The sequence below is a fragment of the Salvelinus fontinalis genome, chromosome 16 (genome assembly GCF_029448725.1).
Source record: "Salvelinus fontinalis isolate EN_2023a chromosome 16, ASM2944872v1, whole genome shotgun sequence".
Taxonomy (NCBI): domain Eukaryota; kingdom Metazoa; phylum Chordata; class Actinopteri; order Salmoniformes; family Salmonidae; genus Salvelinus; species Salvelinus fontinalis.
In genome coordinates this window covers 45,514,471-45,531,970 of record NC_074680.1, presented here as the reverse complement: position 1 = coordinate 45,531,970, position 17,500 = coordinate 45,514,471, and the positions used below count along the sequence as shown (strand labels likewise).

Below are 17,500 nucleotides of genomic sequence, written 5' to 3'. Positions count from 1 at the left end.
TCCAGCGTGCTCGGGATGATGACGTCGCCAAAGCACGGCAGCCTCTGATTGGCTGAGTGAAAGTTGGGGCTGTCGCCGTTCATGTTCATGCTGACTCCCCCGAAGCGAGAGTCAGTGGCGAGGGAGGGGGGGAAGCGAGGGAAGGAGGCCTGTGAGGGAGCTTTAGTGGCAGAGGGGGGGTTCTGGGAGCCACTGTGACGAGAGGGATGGTGTTGAAGATGATGATGGAACCCGGTAACCACGGTGTCGACCACCTGTGACATGGCAGAGTTGAGCTCCTGTTTCAGAGTCTCGGCTAGCTGCCTCCCCTCTGCTCGCATCGGCCCCCCTCCTGCCCCTCTCTCCCCTCGGTCCCAATCCCTCTTCGGCCTCCTCCCCCCCTCCCTCTCTCCCCCCTCCCTCTCTCCCTCCTCCTTCTCTCCCTCCTCCTTCTCTCCAGCCACCAGGGCCTGTTCTCGTAACAGTGCTCTGGCTCGGTCCAGAAACAGACCTGGGTCGTCGACCAACTCTGACAGATCATCACAGATACCGTCGGCACGGTTACGGTTGCCGCGGCGGTCGCCGCGTGTGTTCTCCAAACCGTCGGAGCGGACGCTGTTCTCTGACAGGTTCCCGTCCTCCTCCCCTCCTCCTGCTCTCTCCTCCTCCTCCTCCTCCTCCTCAGTCTCAGTCTCATAGATCTGATAAAACTTCTCCTGCAGTTGACGAAGCTGCTTCTGTAGAAACAATACAAACTGTTAAAATACACCATTGAACTTAACATGGCAATCAATCAATAACAAATAGATAAACAGATCAATGATACAGCATATACATGTATCAATAAATCAATAAATATAAAACATATACACTGCTCAAAAAAATAAAGAGAACACTTAATCAACACAATGTAACTCCAAGTCAATCACACTTCTGTGAAATCAAACTGTCCAATTAGGAAGCAACACTGATTGACAATAAATTTCACATGCTGTTGTGCAAATGGAATAGACAACAGGTGGAAATTATAGGCAATTAGCAAGACACCCCCAATAAAGGAGTGGTTCTGCAGGTGGTGACCACAGACCACTTCTCAGTTCCTATGCTTCCTGGCTGATGTTTTGGTCACTTTTGAATGCTGGCGGTGCTTTCACTCTAGTGGTAGAATGAGACGGAGTCTACAACCCACACAAGTGGCTCAGGTAGTGCAGTTCATCCAGGATGGCACATCAATGCGAGCTGCGGCAAGAAGGTTTGCTGTGTCTGTCAGCGTAGTGTCCAGAGCATGGAGGCGCTACCAGGAGACAGGCCAGTACATCAGGAGACGTGGAGGAGGCCGTAGGAGGGCAACAACCCAGCAGCAGGACCGCTACCTCCGCCTTTGTGCAAGGAGGAGCACTGTCAGAGCCCTGCAAAATGACCTCCAGCAGGCCACAAATGTGCAGGTGTCTGCTCAAACGGTCAGAAACAGACTCCATGAGGGTGGTATGAGGGCCCGACGACCACAGGTGGGGGTTGTGCTTACAGCCCAACACCGTGCAGGACGTTTGCCATTTGCCAGAGAACACCAAGATTGGCAAAATCGCCACTGGCGCCCTGTGCTCTTCACAGATGAAAGCAGGTTCACACTGAGCACATGTGACAGACGTGACAGAGTCTGGAGACGCCGTGGAGAACGTTCTGCTGCCTGCAACATCCTCCAGCATGACTGGTTTGGCGGTGGGTCAGTCATGGTGTGGGGTGGCATTTCTTTGTGGGGCCACACAGCCCTCCATGTGCTCGCCAGAGGTAGCCTGACTGCCATTAGGTACCGAGATGAGATCCTCAGACCCCTTGTGAGACCATATGCTGGTGCAGTTGGCCCTGGGTTCCTCCTAATGCAAGACAATGCTAGACCTCATGTGGCTGGAGTGTGTCAGCAGTTCCTGCAAGAGGAAGGCATTGATGCTATGGACTGGCCCGCCCGTTCCCCAGACCTGAATCCAATTGAGCACATCTGGGACATATTGTCTCGCTCCATCCACCAACGCCACGTTGCACCACAGACTGTCCAGGAGTTGGCGGATGCTTTAGTCCAGGTCTGGGAGGAGATCCCTCAGGAGACCATCCGCCACCTCATCAGGAGCATGCCCAGGCATTGTAGGGAGGTCATACAGGCACGTGGAGGCCACACACACTACTGAGCCTCATTTTGACTTGTTTTAGGGACATTACATCAAAGTTGGATCAGCCTGTAGTGTGGTTTTCCACTTTAATTTTGAGTGTGACTCCAAATCCAGACCTCCATGGGTTGATAAATTTGATTTCCATTGATCATTTTTGTGTGATTTTGTTGTCAGCACATTCAACTATGTAAAGAAAAAAGTATTTAATAAGAATATTTCATTCATTCAGATATCTAGGATGTGTTATTTTAGTGTTCCCTTTATTTTTTTGAGCAGTGTATAAATAATAAACAATATATTGAGACATTTAAATAATGAATAATGAACATGCATATGTAGATAGCTGTAGGAATAGAAACAGGCCATGTTTCAAACTAACTTTTGCCCGCTTTTCTAACAAATGGACATATTTACAACTCACTACCAAAGCGTGAAGTGTGTGGTGTGTCTGTGTGTGTCTGTGTCTGTGTGTTGTGTCTGTGTGTTGTGTCTGTTGTGTGTTTCCCCTCACCTGCATATCCTCTAGCTGTAGTTTGAGTTGTCGTCTCTCCTCTAGTCTCTTCTCCTGTCTGACACACACCAGCTGAGTAAAGGACTGCTGTTGCTGCTGGGGGAGTCGCTGCTTTCTCTTGTTCTCCCTGTACCCCTCTCCCCCTCTTGAGAGAGACCCAGGGCTGGGAGGCTGCAGTGGGGGACAGTCCCTTTCCCTCTCCCTGTCCTCTCTTCTCCCCGTCTTGTTCCCTTTCTCTCGGTCCCTGTCCCTCTCTCTGGGATGGAGAGCAGGTGGAGCCACGCAGGGGGAATGGCTCATGCCCCGGATGATGTTCTCCACCCTGGCTCGTTTGGCACGCAGGTGCTCGTCCGTGAGGCGCTCCAGGTCCAGAGGGGTAAGAGAGGGGTGGGGGGGAGGGGGGCGGCCGAAGGGGGGGAGGCAGGGGGAGGAGGGGGCAGGAGAGGGGGCGAGGGGGCTGTCTCTGTCTCGGGAGGAGTTACTGCAGACATCCTCCGCTTGGAAATCTGACCCAGCGCTGGAGAGACCGCCACTACCCTGGAAGAAAGGAACGGATGGATAAATAGATGGATAAATAGATGGATGGATGGATAAATAGATGGATGGATAAATAGATGGATGGATAAATGGATGGATGGATAAATAGATGGATGGATAAATAGATGGATGGATAAATAGATGGATGGATAAATAGATGGATGGATAAATAGATGGATGGATAAATAGATGGATGGATAAATAGATGGATGGATAAATAGATGGATGGATAAATAGATGGATGGATAAATAGATAGATGGATAAATAGATGGATGGATAAATAGATGGATGGATAAATGGATGGATGGATAAATAGATGGATGGATAAATAGATAGATGGATAAATAGATGGATGGATAAATAGATGGATGGATAAATAGATGGATGGATAAATAGATGGATGGATAAATAGATGGATGGATGGATGGATAAATAGATGGATGGATAAATAGATTGATGGATGGATAAATAGATGGATGGATGGATAAATAGATGGATGGATAAATAGATGGATGGATAAATAGATTGATGGATAAATAGATGGATGGATAAATAGATGGATGGATAAATAGATTGATGGATGGATAAATAGATGGATGGATGAATAGATGGATGGATAAATAGATGGATGGATAAATAGATGGATGGATAAATAGATGGATGGATAAATAGATGGATGGATAAATAGATTGATGGATAAATAGATTGATGGATGGATAAATAGATGGATGGATAAATAGATGGATGGATGGATGGATAAATAGATGGATGGATAAATAGATGGATGGATAAATAGATGGATGGATAAATAGATGGATGGATAAATAGATGGATGGATAAATAGATGGATGGATAAATAGATGGATGGATAAATAGATGGATGGATAAATAGATGGATGGATGGATAAATAGATGGATGGATAAATAGATGGATGGATAAATAGATGGATGGATGGATAAATAGATGGATGGATGGATGGATAAATAGATGAATGGATAAATAGATGGATGGATAAATAGATGGATGGATAAATAGATGGATGGATAAATAGATGGATGGATAAATAGATGGATGGATAAATAGATGGATGGATGGATGGATAAATAGATGGATGGATAAATAGATTGATGGATGGATAAATAGATGGATGGATAAATAGATGGATGGATAAATAGATGGATGGATAAATAGATGGATGGATAAATAGATGGATGGATAAATAGATGGATGGATGGATAAATAGATTGATGGATGAATAGATGGATGGATAAATGGATGGATGGATAAATAGATGGATGGATAAATAGATGGATGGATAAATAGATGGATGGATGAATAGATGGATGGATAAATAGATGGATGGATAAATAGATGGATGGATAAATAGATTGATGGATGGATAAATAGATGGATGGATGAATAGATGGATGGATAAATAGATGGATGGATAAATAGATGGATGGATAAATAGATGGATGGATAAATAGATGGATGGATGGATAAATAGATGGATGGATAAATAGATGGATGGATAAATAGATGGATGGATGGATAAATAGATGGATGGATGGATGGATAAATAGATGAATGGATAAATAGATGGATGGATAAATAGATGGATGGATGGATGGATAAATAGATGGATGGATAAATAGATGGATGGATGATATTGATGGATGGATGGATGGAATGATACATAGATGGATGGATGGATGGATGGATGGATGGATGGATAAATAGATGGATGGATAAATAGATAGATGGATAAATAGATGGATGGATGGATGGATGGATAAATAGATAGATGGATAAATAGATGGATGGATAAATAGATGGATGGATAAATAGATGGATGGATAAATAGATGGATGGATGGATAAATAGATAGATGGATGGATGGATGGATAAATAGATGGATGGATGGATGGATGGATGGATGGATGGATAAATAGATGGATGGATAAATAGATAGATGGATGGATGGATGAATAGATGGATGGATAAATAGATGGATGGATAAATAGATGGATGGATGGATAAATAGATGGATGGATAAATAGATGGATGGATAAATAGATGGATGGATAAATAGATAGATGGATGGATGGATAAATAGATGGATGGATGGATGGATGGATAAATAGATAGATGGATGGATGGATGAATAAATAGATGGATGGATAAATAGATGGATGGATGGATGGATGGATAAATAGATAGATGGATGGATGGATGAATAAATAGATGGATGGATGGATGGATGGATGGATGGATAAATAGATAGATGGATGGATGGATGAATAAATAGATGGATGGATAAATAGATGGATGGATGGATGAATAAATAGATGGATGGATAAATAGATGGATGGATAAATAGATGGATGAATAAATAGATGGATGGATAAATAGATGGATGGATGGATGGATAATAGATGGATGGATAAATAGATGGATGGATAAATAGATAGATGGATGGATGGATGAATAAATAGATGGATGGATAAATAGATGGATGGATAAATAGATGGATGAATAAATAGATGGATGGATAAATAGATGGATGGATGAATAAATAGATGGATGGATAAATAGATGGATGGATGGATGGATGGATAAATAGATGGATGGATGGATGGATGGATGGATAAATAGATGGATGGATGGATGGATAAATAGATGGATGGATAAATAGATGGATGGATGGATGGATAAATAGATGGATGGATAAATAGATGGATGGATGGATGGATGGATAAATAGATGGATGGATGGATGGATGGATGGATGGATGGATAAATAGAAGGATGGATGGATGGATAAATAGATGGATGGATAATAGATGGATGGATAAATAGATGGATGGATAAATAGATGGATGGATAAATAGATGGATGGATAAATAGATGGATGGATAAATGGATGGATGGATAAATAGATGGATGGATAAATAGATGGATGGATGGATAAATAGATGGATGGATAAATAGATGGATGGATAAATAGATGGATGGATAAATAGATGGATGGATGGATAAATAGATGGATGGATGGATAAATAGATGGATGGATGGATAAATAGATGGATGGATAAATAGATGGATGGATGGATAAATAGATGGATGGATGGATAAATAGATGGATGGATAAATAGATGGATGGATAAATAGATGGATGGATGGATAAATAGATGGATGGATAAATAGATGGATGGATAATAGATGGATGGATAAATAGATGGATGGATGGATAAATAGATGGATGGATAAATAGATGGATGGATGGATGGATAAATAGATGGATGGATAATAGATGGATGGATACATGGATGGATAAATAGATGGATGGATAAATAGATGGATGGATAATAGATGGATGGATACATGGATGGATAATAGATGGATGGATGGATAAATAGATGGATGGATAAATAGATGGATGGATGGATGGATAAATAGATGGATGGATAATAGATGGATGGATACATGGATGGATAAATAGATGGATGGATGGATAAATAGATGGATGGATAATAGATGGATGGATAAATAGATGGATGGATAAATGGATGGATGGATGGATGGATAAATAGATGGATGGATAATAGATGGATGGATACATGGATGGATAAATAGATGGATGGATGGATAAATAGATGGATGGATAATAGATGGATGGATAAATAGATGGATGGATAAATAGATGGATGGATGGATGGATAAATAGATGGATGGATAATAGATGGATGGATACATGGATGGATAAATAGATGGATGGATGGATAAATAGATGGATGGATAATAGATGGATGGATAAATAGATGGATGGATAAATAGATGGATGGATGGATAAATAGATGGATGGATACATGGATGGATAATAGATGGATGGATGGATAAATAGATGGATGGATAAATAGATGGATGGATGGATGGATAAATAGATGGATGGATAATAGATGGATGGATACATGGATGGATAAATAGATGGATGGATGGATATTAGATGGATGGATAATAGATGGATGGATAAATAGATGGATGGATGGATGGATAAATAGATGGATGGATAAATAGATGGATGGATGGATGGATAAATAGATGGATGGATAAATGGATGGATGGATAAATAGATGGATGGATGGATAAATGGATGGATGGATGGATAAATGGATGGATGGATAAATGGATGGATGGATAAATAGATGGATGGATGGATAAATAGATGGATGGATGGATAAATGGATGGATGGATAAATAGATGGATGGATAAATGGATGGATGGATGGATAAATGGATGGATGGATAAATGGATGGATGGATGGATAAATGGATGGATGGATAAATGGATGGATGGATAAATGGATGGATGGATAAATGGATGGATGGATAAATGGATGGATGGATAAATGGATGGATGGATAAATAGATGGATGGATAAATAGATGGATGGATAAATAGATGGATGGATAAATAGATGGATGGATAAATGGATGGATGGATAAATAGATGGATGGATGGATAAATAGATGGATGGATAAATGGATGGATGGATAAATGGATGGATGGATAAATGGATGGATGGATAAATAGATGGATGGATGGATAAATAGATGGATGGATAAATGGATGGATGGATAAATAGATGGATGGATAAATAGATGGATGGATAAATGGATGGATGGATAAATGGATGGATGGATAAATGGATGGATGGATAAATAGATGATGGATAAATAGATGGATGGATAAATAGATGGATGGATAAATAGATGGATGGATAAATAGATGGATGGATAAATAGATGGATGGATAAATAGATGGATGGATAAATAGATGGATGGATAAATAGATGGATGGATGGATAGATGGATGGATAAATAGATGGATGGATGGATAACTAGATGGATGGATAAATAGATGGATGGATGGATAAATAGATGGATGGATGGATACATGGATGGATGGATGGATAAATAGATGGATGGATAAATAGATGGATGGATAAATAGATGGATGGATAAATAGATGGATGGATAAATAGATGGATGGATAAATAGATGGATGGATAAATAGATGGATGGATGGATAAATAGGTGGATGGATAAATAGATGGATGGATAAATGGATGGATGGATGGATGGATAAATGGATTGATGGATAAATAGATGGATGGATGGATGGATAAATGGATTGATGGATAAATAGATGGATGGATAAATAGATGGATGGATGGATGGATAAATGGATTGATGGATAAATAGATGGATGGATGGATAAATAGATGGATGGATGGATAAATAGATGGATGGATAAATAGATGGATGGATAAATAGATGGATGGATGGATGGATAAATAGATGGATGGATAAATAGATGGATGGATGGATAAATAGATGGATGGATAAATAGATGGATGGATAAATAGATGGATGGATAAATAGATGGATGGATAAATAGATAGATGGATAAATAGATGGATGGATAAATAGATGGATGGATAAATAGATGGATGGATAAATAGATGGATGGATAAATAGATGGATGGATGGATGGATAAATAGATGGATGGATAAATAGATGGATGGATGTATGGATAGATGGATAGATGGATATATAGATGGATGGATAAATAGATGGATGGATAATAGATGGATAGATGGATGGATAAATAGATGGATAGATGGATGGATAAATCGATGGATGAATAAATAGATGGATGGATGTATGGATAGATGGATAGATGGATATATAGATGGATGGATAAATAGATGGATGGATAAATAGATGGATGGATGGATAAATAGATGGATAGATGGATAAATAGATGGATAGATGGATGGATAAATCGATGGATGAATAAATAGATGGATGGATGTATGGATAGATGGATAGATGGATATATAGATGGATGGATAAATAGATGGATGGATAAATAGATGGATAGATGGATGGATATATAGATGGATGGATAAATAGATGGATGGATGGATGGATGGATGGATGGATAAATAGATGGATGGATAAATAGATGGATGGATGGATAAATAGATGGATAAATAGATGGATGGATAAATAGATGGATGGATGAATAGATGGATGGATAAATAGATGGATGGATGAATAGATGGATGGATAAATAGATGGATGGATGAATAGATGGATGGATGAATAGATGGATGGATAAATAGATGGATGGATGAATAGATGGATGGATAAATAGATGGATAAATAGATGGATGGATGGATGGATAAATAGATGGATGGATGGATGGATAAATAGATGGATGGATGGATGGATAAATAGGTGGATGGATGGATGGATGGATGAATAGATGGAGTGAGTCAATCAACCAATCAATCAATTTTCATGTAACATCCCATTTTTTAAAATTATTATTAGCTATTAACTTTGTTGAAATAAGACAACTGAGTGTGTGTGTGTGTGTGTGTGTGTGTGGGTGTGTGTGTGTGTGTGTGTGTGTGTGTGTGTGTGTGTGTGTGTGTGTGTGTGTGTGTGTGTACTTGGAAGCCTCCCTCGCTGTCTCCATTCTTCCCCATGTTACTCTTCAGCAGCTGAGAGATGATGGTGGTACCAGGGAAAGGCATCATGACATCTTCGTACGAGTTAGCCCGTTTCAGAAGCTTCCGGAGAACATTGGACTTCTCTCCGTCCCCATTGGACCCACTGTGACTGTGAGGGACCAATGAGCAGCCTCTGTCCTGCTCGGGGCCGTGGGATTGATTCATGGTGTTGAATAGGAGGGTCTCTCTGGTTCTCTGAGCGTAGACTACACTACCCACAGTCCTCTTCACCCCGATGTCCACGCGGCGTCGCTTGGTCTGTCTGCTTAGGGCTGAGTTGTCATGGTCTGGCATTCCGAGGGGCAGCTAAAGGGACATATCGAGGGGTCCTGACAGACAGGAAGAGCCAGATAGACAGACAAAGGAAACCAAAAAAAACATAATTCGAAGTTAGTTTAGTTTATATTGGTCATTCAACCATTATCACGGATATACATGTTGATACAGTCCATAAATACTGTGTGACACCTGCTAATGTATAAAAAGGCTTTCTAAAATAACTTTGATTGATTGAATGAAGCAGACACTTACAGGAAAAATATTCACTATTTGTAGCTCATACAAACAACTGAGCCATTTTTGTTTCCTCTAGTTTGAGTTTCCTGACCTCAATCCTGGGCTGAGATTCAAGTCATGACGTGTGTACTTGTTCACTCCGTCTCAGCGACTCAAAACTATTGGAATTACAAGTAGACTTTCCGTCTACACACCAATATGATATTTGTTAATCCACGAGGACGAGTGAACAAGTGCACACTTCGGGGAGATGAGGGAGAGTCAAAAGTGGGCTTGAGAAGCCCTGAGGCTTTCACCGAGAAGGATTTCAACATAATTCCATTTCAGTGGTTTAGAAGGGATTAGATTCCAATAAAAACAATGGGTGCTCCAAGAATATACAAATATAGCAGAGATGTCTAAAACTACTGCACTTTATCTTGAGGAAATGCCTTAAATTCATCCGCTTTGAATACATTAGAATAATATGATTGAACTGATTGGGAGACTTGTGGACAGATGAGACAGAAACTAAGCTTCTAAGAGAGAGAGAGATCTAACCCTGATTTGGGGTACAGTATGTTAATGACGTCAGTAATAAGAGAGAGAGAGAGGGGGAGAGAGAGGGGGAGAGAGAGAGAGAGGGGGAGAGAGAGAGAGAGAGAGAGAGAGAGAGAGAGAGAGAGAGAGAGAGAGAGAGAGAGAGAGACAGAGAGAGAGAGAGAGAGAGAGAGAGAGAGAGAGAGAGAGGGAAGGGAGGGAGGGGGGAAGAGAGAGAGAGAGAGAGGGGGGGGGCAGAGTAGGAACAGAAACAATTGTCTCAAATCAAATCAACTAATATGTTTATAATTTTAGAGCCCTGTTTCCTGCCCCAGTGACCCTATTTAAATCACCATGTTATTACAATTACAACAAAATTCTTTAAAAATACCTAAATAAATGTACGAATTGTACATTAGTGCAGACAGGGAATATTGTCAAAGGATACCCTCCAGAAAATCCCATTTTCCAAGCATACACACGTGTACAACACAGCCCATTGGCCTGGCCTACACCCTATTCTATACAGTGTGTTATGTATGACCAGGGCTTATAGGGTGTCATATAACAACATGTGGAGGAGGTAAAGAGAAGATTGTGCTCAGGAGAGTTGATGCGAGGAAAGTTGGCCGTTTTGTGTTTTGTTTACACACGTTTAAAAAAAGCGGGCAGGTCACCCGTGATGCAAGACAGTTATTCAACGTTATCCCACGTGTGTGAGGACGTCGGGAGATTCCGTGGGAAACGGACACACGGTGCAACAGTGAGAGCTGTCAGTTTGAAATAGGTTTTTGCTAGGGCCATGCGGATGGCAGATGGGCGTAAGCATCCGCCTCTGATTCCAAAGGGTTGCATGTTTGAATCCAGCGATAGAAAGTAAGTTTTGTTTTAAGTCTATCACAAACCTTAACCCTTACCTTAACCATTCAAAGTTATTGCCTAACCTTAAGAATTCCTAAACCTTATGAATAAACTGAACCCTAATCTTAAATATTCAGAGTTAATGCCTAAACTGGACTTTAAACACTTCGAAATGTGATGTTTGAGAAACGTGGATGGACGTCTAAATGTGACGTGAGACGGTGAGACCTGGTTGTTAAAAGGACATTAAACACAATGAAAACATTCTGTAGCTTCCAACCTCCACAACCCCCACTGTCCAAATCTGACCTAGATCGAGCTCCCTCTCTGTCTGTCTCTCTCTGTCTTTCTCTCTCTCTGTCTCTCTCTGTCTTTCTCTCTCTCTGTCTCTCTCTGACTTTCTCTCTCTCTGTCTCTCCTCTCTCCTCTCTCTCCCTCTCTGTCTCTCCTCTCTCCTCTCTCTCCCTCTCTGTCTTTCTCTCTCTCCTCTCTCTCTCTGTCTCTCCTCTCGCTCTCTCTGTCTCTCTCCGTCTTTCTCTCTCTCTGTCTCTCTCCGTCTTTCTCTCTCTCTGTCTCTCTCTGTCTTTCTCTCTCTCTGTCTCTGCTCTCTCCTCTCTCTCTCTCAGTCTCTGCTCTCTCCTGTCTCTCTCTCTGTCTCTGCTCTCTCCTGTTTCTCTCTGTCTCTCTCTCTGTCTCTCTCTCTCTCTCTCTCTCTCTCTCTCTCTCTCTCTCTCTCTCTCTCTCTCTCTCTCTCTCTCTCTCTCTCTCTCTCTCTCTCTTTCACACACAACTCTGGTCTCGGTTCCTCCATCTAACACACATCTCTCACACAAACTCACACACACACTCACGCATGCAAGCAGTCACACACGCACACACACTCCTGTGCAACACATTCTATGAAACTCAGTCCAATCCGAAATGCTTAAAGTTAAATGATTCAAACTTCAAACGTATTTATTGTGATTCAGTCTCAAATGTCCGGCTTGTAAGTAGAATCACTTACAAGCCGGACCAATGCAGACCAATGCATAACTTCAACAGGGTGCTGACTGGAGAGCTGGATGAAAAAGGAACCTTATGTTGATATCAATGCAGAAATGACAAAAAAAAATGTCCTATTGTCTTATTACACTTATTGTCTTATAACAATGTAATAACATTTCTCTTGACACTTTACTTACACTATACAGGAATAATTCAACTGTACTTACGGGAATAATTCAACCGTATTTACGGGAATAATTCAACTGTAATTCCACTGTACTTACAGGAATAATTCAACTGTACTTACGGGAATAATTCAACTGTATTTATGGGAATAATTCAACTGTAATTCCACTGTACTTACAGGAATAATTAAACTGTAATTCCACTGTACTTACGGGAATAATTCAACTGTAATTCCACTGTACTTACAGGAATAATTAAACTGTAATTCCACTGTACTTACAGGAATAATTCAACTGTAATTCCACTGTACTTACGGGAATAATTCAACTGTAATTCCACTGTACTTACGGGAATAATTCAACTGTAATTCCACTGTACTTACGGGAATAATTTGAATGTAACAAGGGCTGTAAAAGTGTTAACAGTACATCAAATGAATCGAACTACAAACTTTCTACGGAGAAAGGGTCAAATATACGGTAGTAGCTTTGGCACATATTAGTCATCTCTGGACACCGTAGCCTATCGCTGTACAATAAATAAATGCATTAAAATGTCGGTGTAATTATATAATTAAACGGTGATGATAAAACATTTAATTACGACCTTTTATCACGAATAGAAATGTCCTTCTGGGCCACCATAACGGTTATTAAGCAAACTTTATTTTGTTAAATGTTAATTAGTCAAATCTCAATCCCAACAGAGCTGCACTGTATGTAATTTAACATTAATATGAACAGGATGAGAACAGATTAAGATCAATAGCCAAATTCCCAGTATAAAGTTATATTTCATGTTCAAAGGGGCGACAGGTAGACTAGTGGTTACAGCGTTGAGCCAGTAACCAAACGGTTGCTAGATCGAATCCCTGCGCTGACAAGGGTAAAATCTATCATTCTGCCCCTGAACAAAGCAGTTAACCCACTGTTCCCCCGGTAGGCCGTCATTGTAAATAACAATTTGTTCTTTAACTTAACTTTCCTAGTTAAATAAAGGTAAAAAAAAAAATGAAAATCCTGATTCACCAAACACCACAGAACACACCAGTTGAATCAGAAACTATAGACTAGACCTGGACATACGAAACTGAAGCTAAGGAATCTGCTTATGGAACCAAGAATGAAGCCTCAGATTCCCCCGAAATGGAGATGTGACGACAAGAATCAGACTGAGAGGTTTCAGTGAGGAAGAAAAGATACATAGATTTCCAGTCAGGTCAACTCATTTAAGTGTGTCCCATAAGAATAATTTAGTCGCGATCAAGCAACCTCCTGATAATGGTGTACTGATTAAACAAATAAACACTGAATAACCATAGCATGGGACTAAGTATTTTAATTCAGCCAAATCAAAGTATATCACCAGCCGAGATCTGTGATATAGAGACTATATATATCTAGTGTAGCCCATAGAATTTGGACACAATTTTCAAACGTTTCAATCGTTTGATGCACCTGTCCTGGACTCGACTGCCAATGCGCCCGAGGCAAAGACAAGCCAACATAAAAACATATGAACAAAAAACAAAAATCTGCAACAAAAAAAGCAACATAAAAAAATGTAATAAAGTCTAACGAAAAGACACTGAACGTCAGTACACAAAGTAAATTAGATTTAAGGACATTTTCTCTGTGTCAAACTAACTAGGTGACATTCACCTAGCCTTTGTAGTCGACCACTTGTTGTCAAAAAAAAAAAAATACTGTTTCAAGACGTAAAAATGATTACGTCCAACAAAAAGCTAACACAGACAGAGACGAACACAGGTAACAACTGTTCAGCATTTTGACACCGTCAGAAGGAGATGAGCACATATTCATGTAGCAACAATAGCCAACAGCTGTTACCACAGCCGGGAAAAGGAGAAGTGATTTTACAGCAGAGAGATGGCTAAACGCACATCAGAAATGCTCATTTACTGACGAATGAGTAACACAACGTCCCTTTATTTACACACAACCCTCGTACAGTAACACGCAAAACGTGTCAACTGCCAGTTGCATTACGAGGCTCCTGTAAACTGGCGAGATAAAAAAGTCATTGCGTAGCTGCAAAGTGCGCTAAAAAAACAACAAAAACAAATCGGTTACCCTAGGAGATAAAATCAAAGAAGAGAAACTGGATCAGGAGAATGTCATGCGAATAAGAATAAATAACAACTTGTATATCAAAGAGCCAAGTCCCCCCCCCCCCCCCCCCCCCAAACAAACTCAACAACAGTCTCTGCTAGGATCGTAGTATAAAACTAGGTTAGGATAATGAACACTTGTACATTAAAACTGAAGAATTGATACTTACACATTGCGTTTAAAAAGGAACATAGTAAACCGTATCCTAACAGGGAAAACGTAGTTAAGAGCTCTCGCTCTGTGTCTGATATCCTATTGACGAGGAAACAATACCGGCCACAACCTAAACGTAGGGGGTTAGTGAAAGTCACACACACACACACACACACACACACACACACACACACACACACACACACACACACACACACACACACACACACACACACACACACACACACACACACACACACACACACACACACACACACACATACACACACACACATACACATACACACACACACACGGGCGGCAGAACCGCGCACGTGAGAGTGCATGAACGGCTATACTTACTCGGTAACGTTAGACGGGAAGAAAACTGAGCTTCTTAGTCAAATACAGAAAAGAAAAAGTCGTTCGTTCGCCGGTGTGCTAAATATGATAATTTCTCTGGACAGCGGCGAGCGGAGAGAGAGAGAGAAAGAGAATCTAGAGAGACAGTCTCCTTCAGAGACAGGAAACGTTAGTCGGTTGTTTCTCTCACTAACGGTCGGGAGGCTGGAGCGGTTCGCGGAGCGACAAGAATCACTTAAAGACGCGGGAAGGCTGAAAGGATGCGCGAAGACACGGGCCGCGTCATCACCGGGAGTGATGTAACGTCCTCAACCGACCAATAACAAACGTCTGTCGTATTTTTTTTTTGTTGAGAAGGAACACAAAACGCCTTGAACTTCACACCGGAGAGGACCGGAGAGAGGAGGAACCGTCCAGCGAATGAACTCACTCCCTCGTGCTATAAACCGGCCGGAGTGTATGTGTAAGGATATGCGCGTTTGAATGATCCATGTGATTCAGGCTACCTCTTATTGTTATGTAGACTAAGGATTGGTCAACACATTGGACTGTCTCGTAAACAACAAAAAAGTCAACTATGATCTTAGATTAGTAGCTAGTTGTTGTATTTATACAGATTCTTGCCTGATCTTCGTCATGTAACTAATTAGCCTTGATCTATTGTCTATATGTTGTCCTATAAAGCCTAATATGTGTCATATGATAACTGTCGTTTAATTTCAAGTCCCAAATTCTCCGTAGCCAAAGACCTCTGAATCCTATAGCCACACCACGCTCATAGTCTTCCATGGTCATCAACAACTTCCCGTTGTATATGGCTCTACCTTATATTGAATCTAGTTAATTACAATTTAATTAATTAAGTCACTTTTCTTTGTCGCTATTTTTTTTTATCCGTGTCGTGTTATTCACAACGAGTGAAAACAATATTGTTGTTATTAACACGCGAATAAGACAACCGTTCATCATTGTCTAGGCTATGAGACGGTTTGTCCTGGCCGGTTATTCGACCCTGGTACCACTTGTCCCGTTAGAGAAAGGTCGAATAGAATAGAATAGATCAGTAAAACCCCAAATTCAAACATTAGTCCGACAACAAACCCCAAAAAGTCCCTGTCAGTTTCGTTGGCCCTGCGCTGCTGTTTGCTCTCAGGGTTAGTCTATTGTAAAGCACGTCTACACTTTACTTTTCTGTCGTTTTTTTGTGTGTGTGAAAAGGACTAAATCAAATGTGATTGATTGAATTGGGAACGTCGCCGTTTGTCTTTCAGTATTCATTCTCAACGCACGGACGCTCAGCAGCTTTGGCAGGAAAGACATCGTTTAGTTTATGTAGCGTGTACATTATGTACCCTGTGCTGTTTAGAAGTTGTTAGAAAATATAGAAAACGGATTTGAAATTGTACAAACTAGTAGTCCCACAATTGTCAGTAAAATAATTGCTCAAAATCTTGACATTTGACTGTGTGTAAAAGTTAGACAAGGTTTATAGGCTATATCAATTTCTAGGGTCGGTGTTTGCTGTTTTCTGTACTACTGTAGGCCTGTGCCAAATAATATAACATTTATTAACGTTAAGCCTAATTTCAAAAACGGAAAACAATTGTTTTACTTTGATTACATATACATTCACATCCCTCTGATGGGAGCCATAGAAATGGACGGAGAGCGTTTAAAGTGGATAAAAAGGGAGAACTGCCGAGAAAAGGGAAACATCGCAACATATTTATCCTTTGTAACCTATTTCTCCTCGTTTACATTTCCAGTAACCTGTTCTGCTTTCGGACTGTAGGCCAACTCAAGCAGAGTTTATCCCGGGATTTTTGATGTGCTGGAATCTCTTCAATATCCCTATGCATGTCAGATGTCGATGAGTAAGTAATAGGTCAATACAACTCAAATCATTATATTAGTGATATATATATATATATATATATAGTTGTTTAAAAAAATATAACTCTAAAAAAAGTCAAAAATACGGGAAGGGATGAATCCCACTGCAGAC

General features: G+C 40.5%; 1 protein-coding gene across 2 annotated transcripts in view; it reads right to left on the bottom strand.

Annotated features, from left to right (window-relative positions):
* LOC129813242 (prospero homeobox protein 1-like) overlaps positions 1–16,751 on the bottom strand; it is a gene marked incomplete at its 3' end in the record, with an annotated part of 17,220 nt that extends 469 nt beyond the window's left edge. The window contains 4 exon segments of one of the 2 annotated variants that reach the window (XM_055865537.1): positions 1–716; positions 2,656–3,192; positions 9,719–10,107; positions 15,496–16,751. The exon segment at positions 1–716 is cut by the window's left edge and continues 469 nt beyond it. In XM_055865537.1, the coding sequence (XP_055721512.1) occupies positions 1–716; positions 2,656–3,192; positions 9,719–10,072 (1,607 nt within the window). 2 annotated transcript variants of the gene reach the window in all.
* Positions 16,752–17,500: the final 749 nt, after the last annotated feature.